The 17,000-nt window shown below is 48.5% G+C and overlaps 5 protein-coding genes across 5 annotated transcripts; 3 read left to right on the top strand and 2 right to left on the bottom strand.

Moving 5' to 3' along the window:
* Nucleotides 1–4,894: 4,894 nt before the first annotated feature.
* PSV08DRAFT_357079 (uncharacterized protein) lies at nt 4,895–5,239 on the bottom strand (the record flags this gene model as incomplete). Its single annotated transcript, XM_014220347.1, has 1 exon — nt 4,895–5,239. One exon carries the CDS (start codon nt 5,237–5,239, stop codon nt 4,895–4,897), a length of 345 nt encoding a protein of 114 aa, XP_014075822.1.
* Nucleotides 5,240–9,078: 3,839 nt separating this feature from the next.
* PSV08DRAFT_341108 (uncharacterized protein) lies at nt 9,079–9,787 on the top strand. Its single transcript, XM_014220348.3, has one exon. The coding sequence runs from the start codon at nt 9,262–9,264 to the stop codon at nt 9,640–9,642; it is 381 nt and encodes a 126-aa protein (XP_014075823.2). The 5' UTR covers nt 9,079–9,261; the 3' UTR covers nt 9,643–9,787.
* Nucleotides 9,788–11,136: 1,349 nt separating this feature from the next.
* PSV08DRAFT_211903 (acyltransferase ChoActase/COT/CPT) lies at nt 11,137–13,404 on the top strand (the record flags this gene model as incomplete). Its single annotated transcript, XM_014220349.1, has 3 exons — nt 11,137–11,173; nt 11,296–12,995; nt 13,129–13,404. 3 exons carry the CDS (start codon nt 11,137–11,139, stop codon nt 13,216–13,218), a joined length of 1,827 nt encoding a protein of 608 aa, XP_014075824.1. The 3' UTR covers nt 13,219–13,404.
* A 77-nt stretch (nt 13,405–13,481) lies between these two features.
* On the bottom strand, nt 13,482–15,046 carry PSV08DRAFT_232636 (lactate/malate dehydrogenase). Its single transcript, XM_014220350.2, has 6 exons — nt 14,913–15,046; nt 14,679–14,796; nt 14,574–14,614; nt 14,405–14,513; nt 14,260–14,354; nt 13,482–14,207 (listed from the first exon to the last, which is right to left on the bottom strand). The coding sequence occupies exons 1-6, from the start codon at nt 14,976–14,978 to the stop codon at nt 13,617–13,619; spliced, it is 1,020 nt and encodes a 339-aa protein (XP_014075825.1). The 5' UTR covers nt 14,979–15,046; the 3' UTR covers nt 13,482–13,616.
* Nucleotides 15,047–15,478: 432 nt separating this feature from the next.
* Nucleotides 15,479–16,567, top strand: PSV08DRAFT_382882 (uncharacterized protein; the record flags this gene model as incomplete). Its single annotated transcript, XM_014220351.2, has 1 exon — nt 15,479–16,567. A coding segment is annotated over one exon (955 nt), but the record flags the coding sequence as incomplete, so codon positions are not given.
* Between the last annotated feature and the right edge of the window lie 433 nt (nt 16,568–17,000).

A 17,000-nucleotide genomic window follows, 5' to 3' on the forward strand; every position in this document is an offset into this window, starting at 1 on the left:
CCTGTCGGTACTTCCGCGGCGAGCAGCTTCCGCATATACTCGTTGAGCACGTAAGTGTGATATACGAGGGCTATCCCGTTTTTATGCGGCTAGGGTTTAGAATTAGCAAATAATCTCTATTTTACCTTAAAAAGCTATATATTACTATGATAATAAGCTGTAATTAGCTAGTAGATCTATCTTACTTTATTAGGAGATAATTATTACGCATTTTTGGCACCGCTATATACTAAATATTTACGTGCGTAACGAGTAGCTAGTATAGAACCGTCTATAGCGCAATTTTCACCGCGCCAAGCTTATAGCTTCGAAGCCCTGTGGCTGTGTAAGCTCTGGAGTCCTATTAGCAAGTTAAAGATCACGTGCTAGTCAGCTTCGGCGTCATAATGTCCATCCCTATATAACGGGACGCTTTTTCTTCTAGACTCTTAACTATCTGTCGTGTCACTATCGGGAAACTAAATAGGCCCTTAAATATCGCCGTACGACATTGTACTATATATGACACCGCACCTATTATAGTTATGTACTAAGAATGGCCGTGACGTATGCCTGCAGTTTTAGTAGAAGCAACACGGCGAGATACTCGGCCTAATTGTTGCAACGCGACCTTGGCCGCTACTGCTGTTTGCGCTACATCAAGACGCTAATGCCATCACTAGTTATAACTAGAAACAATACAATAACATCATACTTATATCCGTCCTCCCCCGGCCTACATTTAATTAGAGTTTCCTTCCTAGTCAGTGTTACACCGCCGCTGATGTTTACCTCTCCTTGACAGATATTAGACGAGTCAACACTAAACAACTAATTTTCTCGTAATGTCTCGGATGGGCGAGTGACTTTCTCTTCACCCAAAGAGTTCTAGGGGCTGCAAGCTCCCGCTGCCAGTGCGAGGTAAAACGACAGACTGTCCGCCATGTCCTGCTCTACTGCAGGATGCTTAAGGACTTCCGCAACTAGGTATTTAATTACCTTCACGGATGACATAGCTGTTCCGTAGACTTTTGATATCCTTTCGTGCCAGTCCTATAGGCGTCTGCTTGAATTAAGGCCCTCTGTCGTCCCACGCACTCCCATATACCTCTGAGTGACGCTACGTTCGATACTAATCTAAGTAGTCTTGCCTACGCCGTTACTTGTTAAGCACGTAAGTATTTAATATATAGCAGTGCTAAAAATGTGTAATAATTATCTCCTAATAAAGCGAGATAGATCTACTAACTAATTACACCTTATTATCTTAGTAATATATAGCTTTTTAAGGTAAAATAGAGACTATTTGCTAATTCTAAACTCTAGCCGTATAAAAACGGGATAGCCCTTGTATACTAGACACTTACGTGCTTAACGAGTACACGGGCCGTCCTGGGTGTAGTGTTCCTATCGGCACGATCTCGTATTAAATAAGATAGCTTCATTCCCGTAAAAACTTTTCTAATATTGCTACCCCCTTGACATCCCCTATATTTTGCTGAAACCAATACAAAAACTGCATAGTACTATAACGTTGTTACTTACTTCTTTCCTTCTACATTTAACCAAATATCCATCATTATATTAATCAAAATGCAATTAAGCGTTATCGCAGCAGTTTTTTCTGTGCTCTCCTTAGCGACTGCCCAAGGCAACTGGGTATGCCAAAACTCCCGCCCGTATTTAAAGAATGGCTTTTAACAACTACAGAATTGCTATAACCGAAACTCCGATCAGTTTAAAAATAATCCGAGGTTGATCACTCAATTCTCTGACGGAGCATGCATTAGCGACGCTCATGTGGGGACGTTAGCGCATTATTGCCGTTCTGTAAGAAAATAATACAAGATGTAAGCTGGATAGATTCTAATACAAATCTAGGACCATCCCTGTGTTCAAAACCTCAATGGTACAGTAGTAGTTATGATGAAATGTAGGCTAGCTCCACTAATTCTTGTCTAGGTTGCTATCCGTTCTCAGATGGAACAGCGAACTGTTCTTAATAGGAGTACCTTCGGGTTAGGGTTATAGAAGGACTAACGTCTTTAAACCAAACTCAATTAAATATATCTTTATTCTGTAACGTGATTCCATCATTGGTTTGGGCGGAACTAAGTTTGGAGTTATTAAAAACGGATGCAACTTCTATCCTAACCTAACGCAACGTCCATCCCTACATGATGGGACCACGGTATAATGTGACACTTTTTCTCCTAATTAGACTGTTAAATTGTCCTAAGTGTTCCTAAGTGCAACGCGTATCTACTCTGCAGCTCTTGTGTCAAGAGTAAGGGCCTTGAGTGAAGTAATATAAGACTTCGGTGTCAAGAACTCTAGAGGTTGGTTTTCGCGGATGAAGCAACAGTGTATGAACAAAGGTTTCTGAAGTAACTTGTATATACTCGTAACTTAGGTTAAACACATCGAGCTATAAGGGTTCGATGCCTACTACTATATATTTATGATGGTTGTAATCCTCGGCTAGAGGAGCCCGAGCATTCCTCGGTGGTTTAGGTACGAGGCCGTTTCCTCGATGACCAATGCACGAGGAGTGCGCCAAGCCCATTCCTTAGGCATGCACCACCGAACGGGTCACGTGACATGCACCCCGCGTTACATATGGCTAGGTTGACTGGCTGTCGTTGTTCTTATCTTAAATGCCGTGCCTCTTCCCTCAGGTTTGTAACATCTTGCTCTTCTAGCATGTTGTTCTCTGACTCAAAAAAAGCGCGTGGTCGATCATGTTATAGCCTGTTCTATGAATACTGCCCCCTAGCTAGATAATAGTTAGTTAACTAGCTACTTACTAACGTCCCTCCCTGAGTGCTGGGCCAGATGAGGGGCATTAACCCGACTAGTCCGCCGATGATCCGTTGGATGCCATGTTCCTGGTTTAAATCACTATCGACACACACTATTACGTGGAAAGCAAAGTCTATCTTTAGATACATACAGGTACTGGACCTCAATATAACTATTAATCAATATTACAAAATTAGGACTAGATGGAATGTAAAGGCAAATACTGTACTTTTGTCCAGCACTTTTGTCTATCACGGTGAAAAAAATCACTTACTTTATATACTACTACAGTAGGCAAAACCACGCAAGCACAACACACGAGTTTTCTAGAATAGGTGTAACTTTAGTCAATTATATACAAATCTCTTACAAGAAATCGTTTGCAAACACTCCTAAGCCGTGCAGTCTACGCGCTGTCAAGCTATAAGTGTCGCAGCCGAGGCAAGACTGTAGAAGCAATGACTTCAGCTTAGCTGAAGCAACAAGCCACTGTAACGGCAACAAGGATGCATTGCTTCAACAAGAAAAAGCAATAGCTATACACCACACATAAATGAGGGTTCCCCTAGGACACTAGCTTAATACGCCTTAGAAGGATTAACAATTAATATAAATAGGAATTGTATACACTCTTAGCTTGATTCTATCACGTGATAAGAGGAGGCCTATTATTGATTTCTTATCTTACATGAATACTCTATGGCTATAACTACATATTTTCTAGATATTGATATAGTAGGCGTCGTAGCCTGCAGTAGCGTGAGTGAGAACGTGATGACTAGGTGAAATGTAGAATAGAACAACTATGCAAAACCTGTATAATTTACTCAGTCTAGAGCTACTCAACAGCTAGCCTGAACCCTGATTTGTGACGCAGTGGTTCCCATAAGTCTGCTCGTGGAGACTAAGCACACCCTGGCTGTTTAAGGACGTCAGCACCTATAACGAACCGGAACAAGATACAACTTTCCGGGGCATGCAAGGTCTCAGTCTACGTAATATCAAGCCAGCTATTTACCACACTATATGATATCATCTTGTTTTGATATCGATTGCCAGGTGCAGAAATCCATAAACTGCGAAAAGAATCATGCATCCGTTAAGTAACAAAATTGAAATAGAGACTGACGATGAGCCGCAAGATTCGTTTCTGGTAGTTTTGGGTAGGTCTAATACACTACCGGTATCTTGAAGTAATTTCTCCTCGCTAAATTCCTCATTCTGTAAGCGACTGTCGTTTAACCATAGTCCAGACAAGGGTCGCATTGCGTTATCTGGAATGAAATGGTCAGACTAGCTCTAATTACTTTGAGTACGACAGAACCATCTCAAAAGACAGATTCGATGACCCAGCACATTACAGTGCAGCAAGTATATAGGATTGTACATGCGCTTGAAAACCTTAAAAACAAAAGCAAAAGAAAGTAATAGAATACCTGAGCGTAAGAATCGTGATGCTGTAGGGGGAAAAGATCATCTAGAAGATTTATGCAGGACCTTTAGAATGTAAAGACCATAGAGTAAAATACTAGCTTAAAATTTAAGTCAAGTGATCGCCTACTAATATGTAACGATAAAAGTCAACTGGGGAATGATGTATATGTCTACAAAGAGACCTTACTAGGAGCTTCTCAGGCTTTTTTATTAAAGGCTGCAGTAGTGCAACGTTGACCTGCACCGGCTCTAATTCATCTGTTCTTAGTGCATAACGTGACTGTCTAGCGAGCGTGCCACCCTAGTAACAAGCTGTCAAGCTTTCTTGTCACATGCGTTGGTGCGGTGAAAAATTGATCTGTATTTTCTGCTATGTACCATCTTCGTTTACCTATGGTATATAGCCATTGCTTTTTATTGTTAAGGTCCATGCATCTTTGTGGCAGTGACTGGGGCTTGTCGCTTGGACTCAACTGAAGTCATTGCTTCTGCAGCCTTGCATAGGCTGCGACATTTATAGCCTCAGCTAGGTGGAAAGAGTTCCAAAAGACACAAAGATCATTGAATTTGACAAGGAGATTTGCAGAGCACGCCAACCATACCAAATTCTTCTTTTTATATACAACAATCCTAAACTTAATCCACCGCCAACTATCGAATACATCTCCTTATCCTCTTCTCAGTTACAGTTGGGGGGAAAGACATCGATATACTTGGCTCGGACATTGATAGGCTTGAGACCGGGTTTATCGGGATCAGGCTGGACGTCAAGATGTAAAATTTTGTCTGACAGCGATTTTGAAATATAACAAAAGCCGTTGTTTGGGTCCCAACGAGCACCAAACTTGGTGCAGAGATCTTGCTGCACCTTCTTCCAGTCTTTACCGTACCCCGGGGGGAGGTTTGCGAGTTCCTGGAGTCGGTAGGTATAGGTACAAGTTTTTGGAGCTTGTGGGACAGCAGCTACGCTGCTTATGCAAGCTGCTGCTGCAAGGAGACCGGTGAGAAGATGCACTGGTGGCATAGTTAATAACTGAGTTGGAAAAGAAAGAACAGCCATTTCTTACTTGTTCAAATCGCTTCTCAAAGTACGTAGCAGTGGTGAGAGGAGTGTCTTGAGAGGTGCAGAAGCGAAGCAGTGTTATGTTGTGAGGAATATGACAGAGGAATGAGATGGTTTAAATATTCACTCAGAGACCGGTAATGGTAAGGCTGGACAGTTATAAGAGACCACTCGCCTCAGATGTAAAGTTCGATCGCGGAGTGAGGCTGCTGATCTCACAATGCACCGAAATCTAATCTACACACAGACACATCGTTTCTTCTTCCTTCTCCTACCCCGCATCTTTCAACGTTCACGTCAACTTGTGCCTCCCTTCCAAGGTATTCTCGAAGCACACGAGGCATCTATGTGCGGTGTTTGATATCTCGTCTCACAGCATTCTAATGCAGTGCCACAATCCAAGGTCTTTGTTTTTCCTTTCTGAGGCCGAGTCGTATGGTCATTGTTCTGCGTGAAAATTGAGGTCATAACCCATTTTCTCGTGTGCGGGTTTGGCCGGGAAGGTACATTTAACTTTTTGTAACACAGTAAGAAATCGAAGATCGTAATCCAACACGGCATGATACCCGTTTAGCTAGTATGTGGTTATGAATAGGTTAAACTCCTTGCAATAGCACTTAGAAACTCCCCTCTTGGTTGCGAGACTTTGTTGTACATTAACAACATTACGCAACTCTGTTCAGCTTCTTATGATTAAGTTGCTATTATCTGGGAACTTTTGTCAAGTTGTTTATGGCCACAAAGGAAGAAATCATGCTCTCGAACTTGAGTCATCAAAGCATCAGCTCTAGTATCCGGAGTAAATACCGCTGACTCAGGCACGGGACAGCGGTAAGTATACTGCGTCATTGTGGCTTGTAATGTAAGCCTTGAGAACTAGTATTGAATAGTCACGGCCTGGCCACGGGAAATTGGTATAGCATCCAGACGTTGGCTAGGAAGTTCAAACGAACTAGAATTTCCATGCCTAGAGAAGCACGCATGGTAGGGTCCGTTGCATAGCGTTGTCTCTAATGAAGACGTACGAGTTTGAATGTATCATGCACTGGCGATGATATGGTTTGTCGATCGGCTGACACCGTGGTCTTACATCAATCTCGATAAGGTTCAGTAAGTCGAATAGAAGAAGCTCGGTCGGTAAGCATGTTGTTTTCCGTAACCAATGACATAGCAATGTAAACTGACAAGTATTCCAATGGAGTTTTCTGTTCATAACGTCCACGAAGCAAAGAAGCGTACCAAATATAGCAACTCTTGATTTGACTGATCATATGGAAGTGTGCCGTGTCCGATGAAATCGGCCAAATCCACTATGACGACTCGACTCCAAAGTTCTTCCTATACCAAGACCATACCCACCCAGCGTCATTCTTCCCTAATCAAGCAATTTCCACTCTCTCGCCGCACTGGGTATCGAACACAGTGCCAACTTTACTTTTGCTTTTGCTCAGAATCTAGGCCCTTGGGGCTGCCAAGTTTTTCCCTGTTTCCTTTTTCGAGTTACACGCGAATGTGCCTAAGCGAGTAAAGCGGGTAATTCGGGTACTAAAAATTGCACTTTCGTGGGGAGTAGCGTCATGGCAGAAGGAAGTGGCTAGTGGCTTGGTGGTCATAATGACGACAGTGGTAATGGAGTGGAATCAACATCGAAGCGCTTCAATTGTCCATGTAGTCTTTTTACCAAATTCTATTGCGTCGAATGCGACATCGTCTGCCTTTTGTTGTTTCGGTTTCTTAGACGTGGTCAAAAAGAATCTTAATGTCGTGTTTTGAGTAACACGATTAACTATGTAAATGAAGCTCCCGAGCGACCCTTACCTCCTGATAGTCATTGAAATATATTGTCCGCAAGGAATTTAAAGACTTGAAATGGCCATCCTAAGACCACTACTGAGATGGCTTACTTAGTACAGCATCATGCTGTTTGTTCAACTGCCGATATGCATGACCAAACTGTATGCTCGATGTATAAATTTAGAAAATCTGACCAGAACACTTAAGTTGCGATATGCGAAAGCTTGCGCATTACCAACTACGCCACTGGGCTGTGGCAATGCATAATGCGTTTGTTTGTTTCGAGGTCCAGTCTTATTTTTATCATGGCGATGATGTCTGTGGTGGTACGTAGACTCGGGCAGCTTGGCTTGGCCCCCCGCAATCATCCCCATACGCAGATGTCTACATGGTACACATTCTCCACAGTAAGGCTTGTCACTTACTGTAAATACAACAGATTCACCGACTAATAGACCGACGAGATATGTTGATTTATGCGACTTTACCGAGAGTTCTCTCATGGCATGAAACAAATGATTTCTAAGCCTGGTCTAGCCTTGTATTTTTGGGCGGGGCGGAGCAGTGTTGGCGTGGGCCCAGCGAAACTGAGCGTGACATCACCAACATATCTCCATCATCTCGAACTCATCTCATGTGTGTTCTCTCTCTACAGGATTTCGAGATCAGAGGAAAACATCATGCACTTTTGTCTCCGTGTGCGAACTACAAGGGGAGGGTACCAACGGGTTAGGTTGCCGCGCCAGTCAGCGTTTGCTACGAGCAAAACCGCTAACCAACACACATGGTTACTGAGTGCGCTCAATTGCGAATTTACTTGACACGATTGCTTCCGCAGTGCCACACATACAAGGCTGCTATTAAACCTGAACACAGAGTCTACTAATTTGTTTCAAGACAGGCGATGGGATCTCTCTTCTACCGTGTAGGTGGCATTGTCGAAGCAAGCTTCTTCATTTGGACATTCATGCGGCGACCCGCTCCAAGACCGCCCAGATCGCACACCTCCCGCTCGGTCAACACGGCGGCACACCTTTCAAGATAAGCTCAACGGAAGACTGCCGGATTTTAGGGAGGCGCTGAGGCGAGCAGACAAGACTGATATTTTGCACTAACTACGGTGCAGGGCCTGACGCCGTCAGCAATTGGTGAGATACAAACGGACCTATTGAGACTATCTGTCTGACCAAGTCGTGTTGGGATTTGAATGGCCATTTCACACAGGAGACACATGACACCATAGTCACAAACGTGGCGAATGTACAGATGCACAAGTAGTTGGATGTCAGGCGCAAAATGCTGGATGTGGTGTAGCATGCACAGACACGAATCCTGCCGCCCTTTGCATGAAGGGCGGAGATATGGTCTTTTTGGCAAAGGCAGCAAATACAGCAAGGCCCTAATTATCCCGTGACGAGCGGGCCGTCTTTTTGTTTCTCACCAATACTCATGCGACGTTGATGGCGTTTCAAGGAGTGCAGGACCGAAAAACAAACGCAAGAGGCCAATGGGATGACCCTGGTGCCTCGTTTGCCAGGAACATTACGACTGACTCTCACGGGTACAGGGGCAGTTTGGTGCTTAGCAGCCAGCAAGTAAGGGCTAGCCTTGCCACAAGGAGATGGCGTAGTTTCAGAAGATGCTGCAACAGCTTCGCCCTTCCTATACGCCGCTTTGCAGCGCGGCTGTTGGTATCTTGTGCGACCACAAGGCCACGGCTGGACAAGAGCCGCGAAACCAAGACAAATAGCACACAGCAAGAGACGTGTGAGACTGCGGATAATTTGTATTGTCTTGAGGCACATGTGCGGCGACCAAGGACGTAAACTCTAATCGCGGATATTCGAACCCCCGCGCCCCCCTGGCGCTGAACCATGGCGTAGAGAGACCATGCAACAGCCCCCCTGGCTGAGATGGAATTGCGCGGCGGACGCGGTAGGTGCTTGATCGGCATAAACACATATTGCCCCCCTTGGTTGCTTTACTGTTCAAACAACGTTCTCCAACAACGGCTTGATTTTGATTCTTCCAACGGCCGATTAAGCCCCGGTTTCAATTGTATACATACATATATTCAGACACTCTTTCCTTTCAGGCACATACGCACACGCACGCGCACGCACGCACACACACATACACACACACTTTTGCAACAACAAATCATTAAACTTTCTTTTACTTCCATCGCCATGTCTTCCTACCCTCAACTCTCGCCCAGCGGTCTTCCCAGCTCTCCACGAGCCAACCGCCAGATGGAACTCTTGTCTCCACTCGACACATCCTTTACTCCGTCAGTGTCGCAAACATCGTCGCCATACTCGAGCACATCGGAGAAGCAAACACCAAAGAGAGTCGACATCTTCGCCGACGCCACGATTCCTCTAAGTCCAATCTCAACCACCAGCTCGATGAGCAAGGAGAACCCCTACGCGGGCCTCGAGCCCCGAAAGCGCAGCGGTCTTGCGCGACTCTTCTCCTGCCTTGGCCGCGAAGAGCGCGCCAGGCGACGGATGAACCGGAGTCTGGAGTTTGAAAAGGTCGGCGACAAGTGTCATTGGACCGAGTACTAGACAAAAGGACAACCGACCCCAACGGTTCTGTCATAGTCTCCGGCCGTATTTTTGAAACAACGACGACACGGCGGAATTGCAATTCACCGAGCTACACAAGACAACTGTGGCGGCCAGGATGCGCATCCCAATCCAAGCAAACGTCGGATGCAAGTTTCCATTTTGCCCACACTCACCCAACACATACCGTGCAGCTGAGCTGTACGCTTGATACCGTCACTGCGACGTTTTCCTTTGTTCATACCTGTATAAACCTTTGGGCCCAGACCGGAGTTCGCCTGTTCCGGGTTTCGTTAGTTTGAGCTTCTTCTTTTTTTGTATATCTGCTTAACACGCATGACGTGTCTTGTCCAGCGTTGGTGTTGGAAGGGGAAAAAGCCTTTTGATTTGTACATATACCTTTTTAGCATGGGAGGGGAGGAAGTTTGTTTGTGTTAGGCTGTCGCAACCACTTGGTGGTGGTAGTGCGACAGGAGCGGCAAGAGATGGAGCATTGAGAGAAAATGGATAAGATTCATCCCGTCCACTATGAAGCACTTGTTCCCAATGTTGTTGGTGACCATGCATACGGGATGGTGTGCTACGTAGATAGTCTTCTGGTCGAAGACACAAATGAGTATGCCATCACGTGATGATTCTGTAAGCGTTTCTTGTGGAGGCATCCCATGGCTCGGGTGATGCCAGATCACGTGCATGTCTGACGCGAACAGAAGGGAGCGTGGCCGTGCACAGTCTTATGTCGAGGGGACGCTCTCTTTGTCGTATACATACACGCCGTAGATACGTCGTACGAGCATAGAGTGTACATACTACATACATACTATGTAAGCTCGGTCGAAAGTCCATGATCCTCGGCTCCTCCGACACTGCCGGCGTGCTGCGTCCGTGCGACTGACCCGTCGTGGTCGTGGGGAAGTCCAAGGTCGAATGTGTAGTGTACATAGACCGGACGGATGGCTGGCTGCCCACCACGCTGACCAAATAATTGCATATAGGCTGATGGTCTTGGGCACGTGGAGTCCAACCACAAGCACTTGTCGGCTACAGGAAAAAATCACAGGACAGTCGGTCCAACGGGCGTCAGAAGTCAGGTGTGGCTCCCTACGTCACGCTGTGGTTGCCGGGTAGGCTTAGCCTGTTTGGACTCAACCTCGGCCCAACCCCCAGGCGCTCTCTTCACAGCAACGACCCTAGTAAAGTCAGCCAGCGCGTGCTCTTTTCGCCTCGGATCTGCTGAAGCTAGGACTCAGTCTCATCCTGCCGTCATTTTATCTTTCGCCTACCCTCTGCTTCTCTCGACTCTTTTTTTGTGATGTTCAGCAGAGCTGCCCGCGCGCGAGTACCCTCCTCGATACTTCGCAAACCAATATCCAACCAGCAAGCATTTGCCAAGCCCAGGGTACGTTGAGGAGCAAAAACTCGCCTTTGGTGGGGGAGATGAGAGAAGGAGAGAGAGTGTGTGTGCTGATGTCGGCATATGTGTAGATTATCACAATGGCTCCAGCAAGGAAACAGTCGAGTCTGCCAGCTGGTAAGTAACCCCCCATGCATGTTTGTGTGTGTGTGTGTGTGAGAGAGAGAGAGAGAGAGTATTCCTTTCACATGCTGTCCCCCGCGCAAATTGTTCACAGCCTGACACCTTCACCTATGTAGGCTACAAGGAGGACCACACCAAGGGCCCCATGTTGCGCTTCGAGGACTCTCTCCCCCGCCTCCCTGTCCCCACGCTAGAAGAGACCGCCAAGCGGTACCTCAAGTCCGTCCACCCGCTTCTTTCCCAGAGCGAATACGAGGCGACCACAAAGGCTGTCAACGAATTCGTAGCCCCTGGCGGGCCCGGCGAGAAGCTACAAGAGCGCCTGGTCGCACGGCGCGAGGACCCCAAGCACAAGAACTGGATTTATGAGTGGTGGAATGAGGCCGCTTACATGGCCTACCGTGACCCGGTTGTCCCATATGTCAGCTACTTTTACTCCCACCGCGACGACAAATCGAGGAGAAACCCGACCAAACGCGCTGCCGCTATGACCACCGCCGTGCTGGAATTCAAGAAGATGGTTGACGAGGGCACTCTGGAGCCCGAGTACATGAAGAAGCTCCCCATCGCCATGAGCTCGTACGAGCACATGTTCAACTGCTGCCGCGTGCCAAAGAAGCCTGCCGACACGACCGTCAAATTCCCATACCAGGAACACAAGCATATCATTGTTATTCGGAAAAACCAGTTCTGGAAGCTTGCACACGAGGTCAATGGCAAGCAGCTCAACACTGCTGAGCTCCAAAAACAGTTCGACTACATTTACTCAAAGGCCGAGAAATCGCCCGCCGTTGGTGCCCTCACATCGCAGAACCGCGACGTGTGGTCAGACGTTTACCCTAAGCTCAAGGCCCATTCGCCCGTCAATGCTGCGACTCTGCAAGACATTGAATCTGCTTCATTTGTCGTTTGTCTTGATGATGCCTCACCAGTCACTCTTGAAGAGCGCGCACACCAGTACTGGCACGGCGACGGCGCCAACCGCTGGTACGACAAACCTCTCCAATTCATCATCAACGAGAACGGTACCTCTGGCTTCATGGGCGAGCACTCGATGATGGACGGAACCCCCACCCACCGCCTCAACGACTACGCAAACCAGCAAATCTTCTCAAACGCCCTTCCCTTTGACGACCCCAACATCCGCTCTGACCTCCCCAGCCCCAAGCCTCTGCGCTTCGAGCTCAACAGAGAGCTCCAGCAAGACATTGAAGAGGCACAGTCGCACTTCTCGCGCCAAATCGGCGCACACGAGTTGAGGGTGCAGGCCTACCAAGGCTATGGCAAGGGCCTCATCAAGAAGTTCAAGTGCAGCCCAGACGCCTACGTCCAGATGATCATTCAACTCGCATACCACAAGTTCTACGGCAAGAACCGTCCCACATACGAGTCGGCAGCAACTCGCCGCTTTCAGCAGGGCCGCACAGAGACGTGCCGCTCCGTCTCGGACGAGAGCGTCGCCTTCTGCAACGCCATGGCCGACGCAAACGCCACCCCCGAAGAGTGCCAGCAGAAGCTGCGCGCGGCCCTCGACGCCCACGTCAAGTACATCTCGGATGCCAGCGACGGAAGGGGTGTCGACCGCCACCTGTTTGGCCTCAAGAAGTGCCTCAAGGAGGGCGAGGAGCTACCCGCTCTGTACAAGGACCCTGCCTTCACTTACAGCTCCACGTGGTACATTTCCAGCTCGCAGTTGTCAAGTGAGTACTTCAACGGATACGGATGGAGCCAGGTTATCGACGATGGATGGGGTCTTGCGTACATGATCAACGAGAACTCGATTCAGTTCAATGTTTGCTCAAAGGGACTTGGTTCGGTAAGTTCTTTTTCCTCCTCCTCTTCTTCTACTCCCTTCTTCTCTTCTCTCGTGTGTTCCCCAATCCAAAAAGAAACACACTTCTCGTGTTTTCGTAAGAAGATTAGCTAACATATGTTACTCTTTTTTTTAGGACAAGATGAGCTTCTATCTTAACGAAGCGGCGGGTGACATGAGGGATATCATGATGCCCACGCTGGACAAGGCAAAGGCAAAGTTGTAGACAGGTAGCACATTAGAGATGCTTGTTGGGATCAACACATGTAGACCACTTGTATAGATGGCAATTGCCTTGTTTTTTTTATCAACCCCAAAAAAGTCATCTTCGTCCTGGTTTGCTTTTTCCTTTTTTTTTTCAGTTCCCAAATTTCATCTTGCATGTATTGGTAAGCTCGAAATGACTTTTTTTTAATCGTGTTGTTGCATCTTCCACAAAGATCCACTGAGTCACCACAGTCACCATAATGCACCAGACACTCAAAACAATCAAGAGGGGATTTTTCTTTTGGCATGCTTGGATACAGATCAAAATTTATAGAATCCCAATCCGCTCAAGTAGCGCATCCAAAAGCTCATGTCATTACTAGTATACATTCATCGTCCGCGTCTCAAACCACCAATCTATGGGTTCTGCTTGACCCAGTCAACACCCTTCTTGATGTTCTTGGCAAGGTCAGTGACGCAAACATCGAGGAGCTTCTGCTCGTAATCGGTGATCTTGCCAACAGGGTGGATCTTCTCAACACCGTTGGGGCCGAGCTCGACGTTGGAGGCGAAGTAGTCACAGCCCTGCTCCTTGAACAGAGGCGAGTCGACAAACGTGGGCTCGATGACGTTCTTCTGGCCCTGGGAAGCCTTGAGCAGCGACTCGGCGAAACGGGCACCAGCCATGGCCATGGAGAGGGTGGCGGAGCCAGCACCGTCCTTGGCCTGGACGACCTCGTCACCACCGAACTGGACACGCCTGACGTAGTCGTCGAGCTTCTGGCCCTCGAGGTTGTAGCCGGACTGCGACAGTAGGGGAACGATGGTAGCGCCAGAGTGGCCTCCAATGACAGTGATGTTCTCAGTGGCGGGGTCGGTGTTCTTCAGCTGCGAGATGAAGCGCGAGGCACGGACAACGTCGAGGGTGGTGACACCAAACAGGCGCTTGGGGTTGTAGACACCCTTGGCCTTGAAGACCTCGGCAGTGATGGGGACGGTGGAGTTGACCTGTAAAGAATGAGCATCGTGTTTGAATGGCAAATTAACCGACTCTACATACGGGGTTGGAGATGATGAGGATGTTGGCATCGGGAGCGTGGTCAGCGGCGGCCTTGGCGAGGTCACGGACAATCGAGGCGTTGGTGTTGAACAAGTCTGTGTCGCTGTTAGCTGTGCCACGGGCGTCTGTTACTTCCAATACCTACCATCACGGGTCATGCCGGGCTTGCGGGGAACACCAGCGGGGATGAGAACAATCTCAGCGCCCTTGAGGGCCTCGGCGAGGCCGGAGGGGGTGGCATCGTGGCCAGTGACCTTTTTTTTTACACATCAGCTCATTGTTCGTACTAGGGGGCCAGAATGCATCTCTCGTACCTCGCTCTTGGTGTTGATGTGGCCAATGTCGGCAGCGACACCTGTGCAGCATTGTTTAGCAAGCGTCCATTGCTCAATGGGTTGGCAAAGGCAGTGGGAGCGTACCAGGAGCAAGGCGGATATCGTAGAGAGCGAGCTTGCTAACCCTGGGGTTGAGCTTCAGCAGCAGCGACAATGGCTGGCCAATGCCACCAGCGGCACCGAGAACGGTGACCTTTGAGTTCTGCAGCAGGCTCAGTTAGCATTGCAGTGAAAACAAGTGCCAATTGCGCGCGGCGAGGGCATGGCGAGCGCCCCACTATGAAAAGCAGTCGCAGCCAAGTCCGGGAATCATCGTACCTGGCGGGCTGAGGCGGAGAAGCAGCGGCGCTGGGCCTGATAGAATGCTTGCCTAGCAGCGAACATGATGGATGTAATGGGCGATGGTAGAGATTGGAGACTGGGTTGGACGGAGCGAGGGAAAGAAAGAGGATTGGCGGAGATGTGGGAAGCTGCGGGAGGTTTTGCGAAACTTGGACGTCAGTGCTTCTTCGGTTGGTCGTCGGAGCTACGGCTGACACGCGCCTGCGTCTGCGCCTTCACCCGCACCCCTCCTCTCCCGTCTGCCTCGGACCATTGGCTCTTACCGGCATCCCGCACTCGCCTGAGACCAGACGGTACGCATTTATCAGATGGGTTTTTAGCATGTATGGATTAGTATGCTGACCTAATTCCCACAACAGTTGGGTAGCGCAGCTGGACCTGCCACACTACCCGTCGTCGCATTGCTGGATTGCGTCATGCGCACGGACGCTTTTGTCACACCTGCGGAGAGAAAAAGGTATACAAAGTACGCCAATCAAGTACAGCCTGTGCAGTGATCCACCTGTCTCCTGCATGCCCCCAGAGAGTAGTATTCACTCCAACATGTGTCCGTCCAAGACAAACTCCAGCGGGCCATGTCCCGACCGTTTCGACACGACCGAATGGACAGGACCGTTCAAGCTGTTTGACCTTCCTCGGGAACTTCGAGACAAAATATACTACCAATATCTATCTCGTCCCGGCCGTATCTACTACACTGCTCATACGGACAAGGACTTTTGGAGAAGCCATACCAAAAGTGATGATTTCTCCACTTTGTTTACAGTGTCCAAACAAGTTTACCATGAGGCATTCAACGTCTTCTGTGAAGCCAATACCGTAGCGCTATCCGTACACTACAACGCTCGCGAAGGCTACAGTAAGCCCCTCGCTGGACTCCTTCGTCTGTTTCCCGAACGAGCCGCGGCGAGTCTGACTAGAGTGAGCAACACATATCGCGACGTTGTTCCACGGCTGCTGGGACAATGGGGTTATGCACCCAGTCACGACAGTATCGCCCGGGGCGGCGACGGAACTGGCAGGTATCAAAAACACAACTCGGCTGAGGAGACGTTTGTAGAGATCTTGAGAGACGCGCATGTTCTGAGGCAATTCTTCCCGAAGCTGACTGTTTTTGAGGCCGACTGGTATCCTGAGCCGCCGTTCCATGAGTATGCAGAACAGTTGGGTCAGGTGCGTAAGATTGCACGTTTGTGGAAGGAAGGCGTAGAAGAGGGGAAAATCAGAGACATATGGCTCGACACGATGCAAGGGTGGTTGCACGAGAAAAATGTGGTACCGCTGAGTTGTGTCAGGTTTTCTCTCAATGGTTTTGCGGCGGACGGCTTTGACGATGGCTTTGACGTGCTGTTCAATGAAGCATACATAACACTGGTGAAGGAACGGACGCCTGGAGATGATATTGAGGATAGCGGGAGAGCGTGGCTGGAGGCGATGGACAAGGAGAAGACGACTAGGAAGAAGAAGGGTAGGAAGACACGGGAAGAGAGGGCATAGGTTGATATGTGGGGCTAGCCGACGACGAGCTAGTCCAGTTGCTCCCGTTGTGCTAGAGATGGTTGGGTCTTTGGCCAATTGTGATTCTTGTCATGTACACGGTTCGATGGCTCTGCACCCCGCGGTGATAAACCCAAGCTCTTATCTTCAACATGACGCCGCACCCGATGCAGGGACTTGTCGATCCGGCCCTGGCCGTGATAACCCTGACCCTGACCCTTATCTGCTTAGACCTCGAACCTTTCTGGGAGAAGCATAATTGACGATTTCACATGGCTGACGCGACCAGACGGCTTGTCGACCAGTGCGTTCCAACGGGGCCTCTACATGGTGCTATGATGGGCTTCACGTGACTTGCAGACCAACAATCGTAATGCAACATGGAAGCGGTGCGTGAGCGAATGGCATGGGCCCTGATGAAAAAAAACGTGCTCATGCCCATCACTCCTCGATCCGATTTCATCTTGACAAGATGACAGGTGGCGCGCAGGTACGCTACTGTAGGTTGGGGGGGCTTCCGGGGAGTATAGTAGTGGGGCGATTGATGGCTAGGAGTGTACTATGGAT

Source organism: Bipolaris maydis (genome assembly GCF_028858645.1).
Source record: "Bipolaris maydis strain C4 unplaced genomic scaffold PSV08scaffold_18, whole genome shotgun sequence".
Lineage (NCBI taxonomy): Eukaryota > Fungi > Ascomycota > Dothideomycetes > Pleosporales > Pleosporaceae > Bipolaris > Bipolaris maydis.

Excerpts from the sequence above, each read along its gene's own strand:
- PSV08DRAFT_341108 (XM_014220348.3), top strand. The coding sequence starts at position 9,262 with ATGTCTTCCTACCCTCAACTCTCGCCCAGCGGTCTTCCCAGCTCTCCA.
- PSV08DRAFT_232636 (XM_014220350.2), bottom strand. The coding sequence starts at position 14,978 with ATGTTCGCTGCTAGGCAAGCATTCTATCAGGCCCAGCGCCGCTGCTTC. Across the intron at positions 14,615-14,678 it reads CGATATCCGCCTTGCTCCTG|GTGTCGCTGCCGACATTGGC; the intron begins GTACGCTCCCAC and ends AATGCTGCACAG. Across the intron at positions 14,208-14,259 it reads TCCTCATCATCTCCAACCCC|GTCAACTCCACCGTCCCCAT; the intron begins GTATGTAGAGTC and ends CATTCTTTACAG.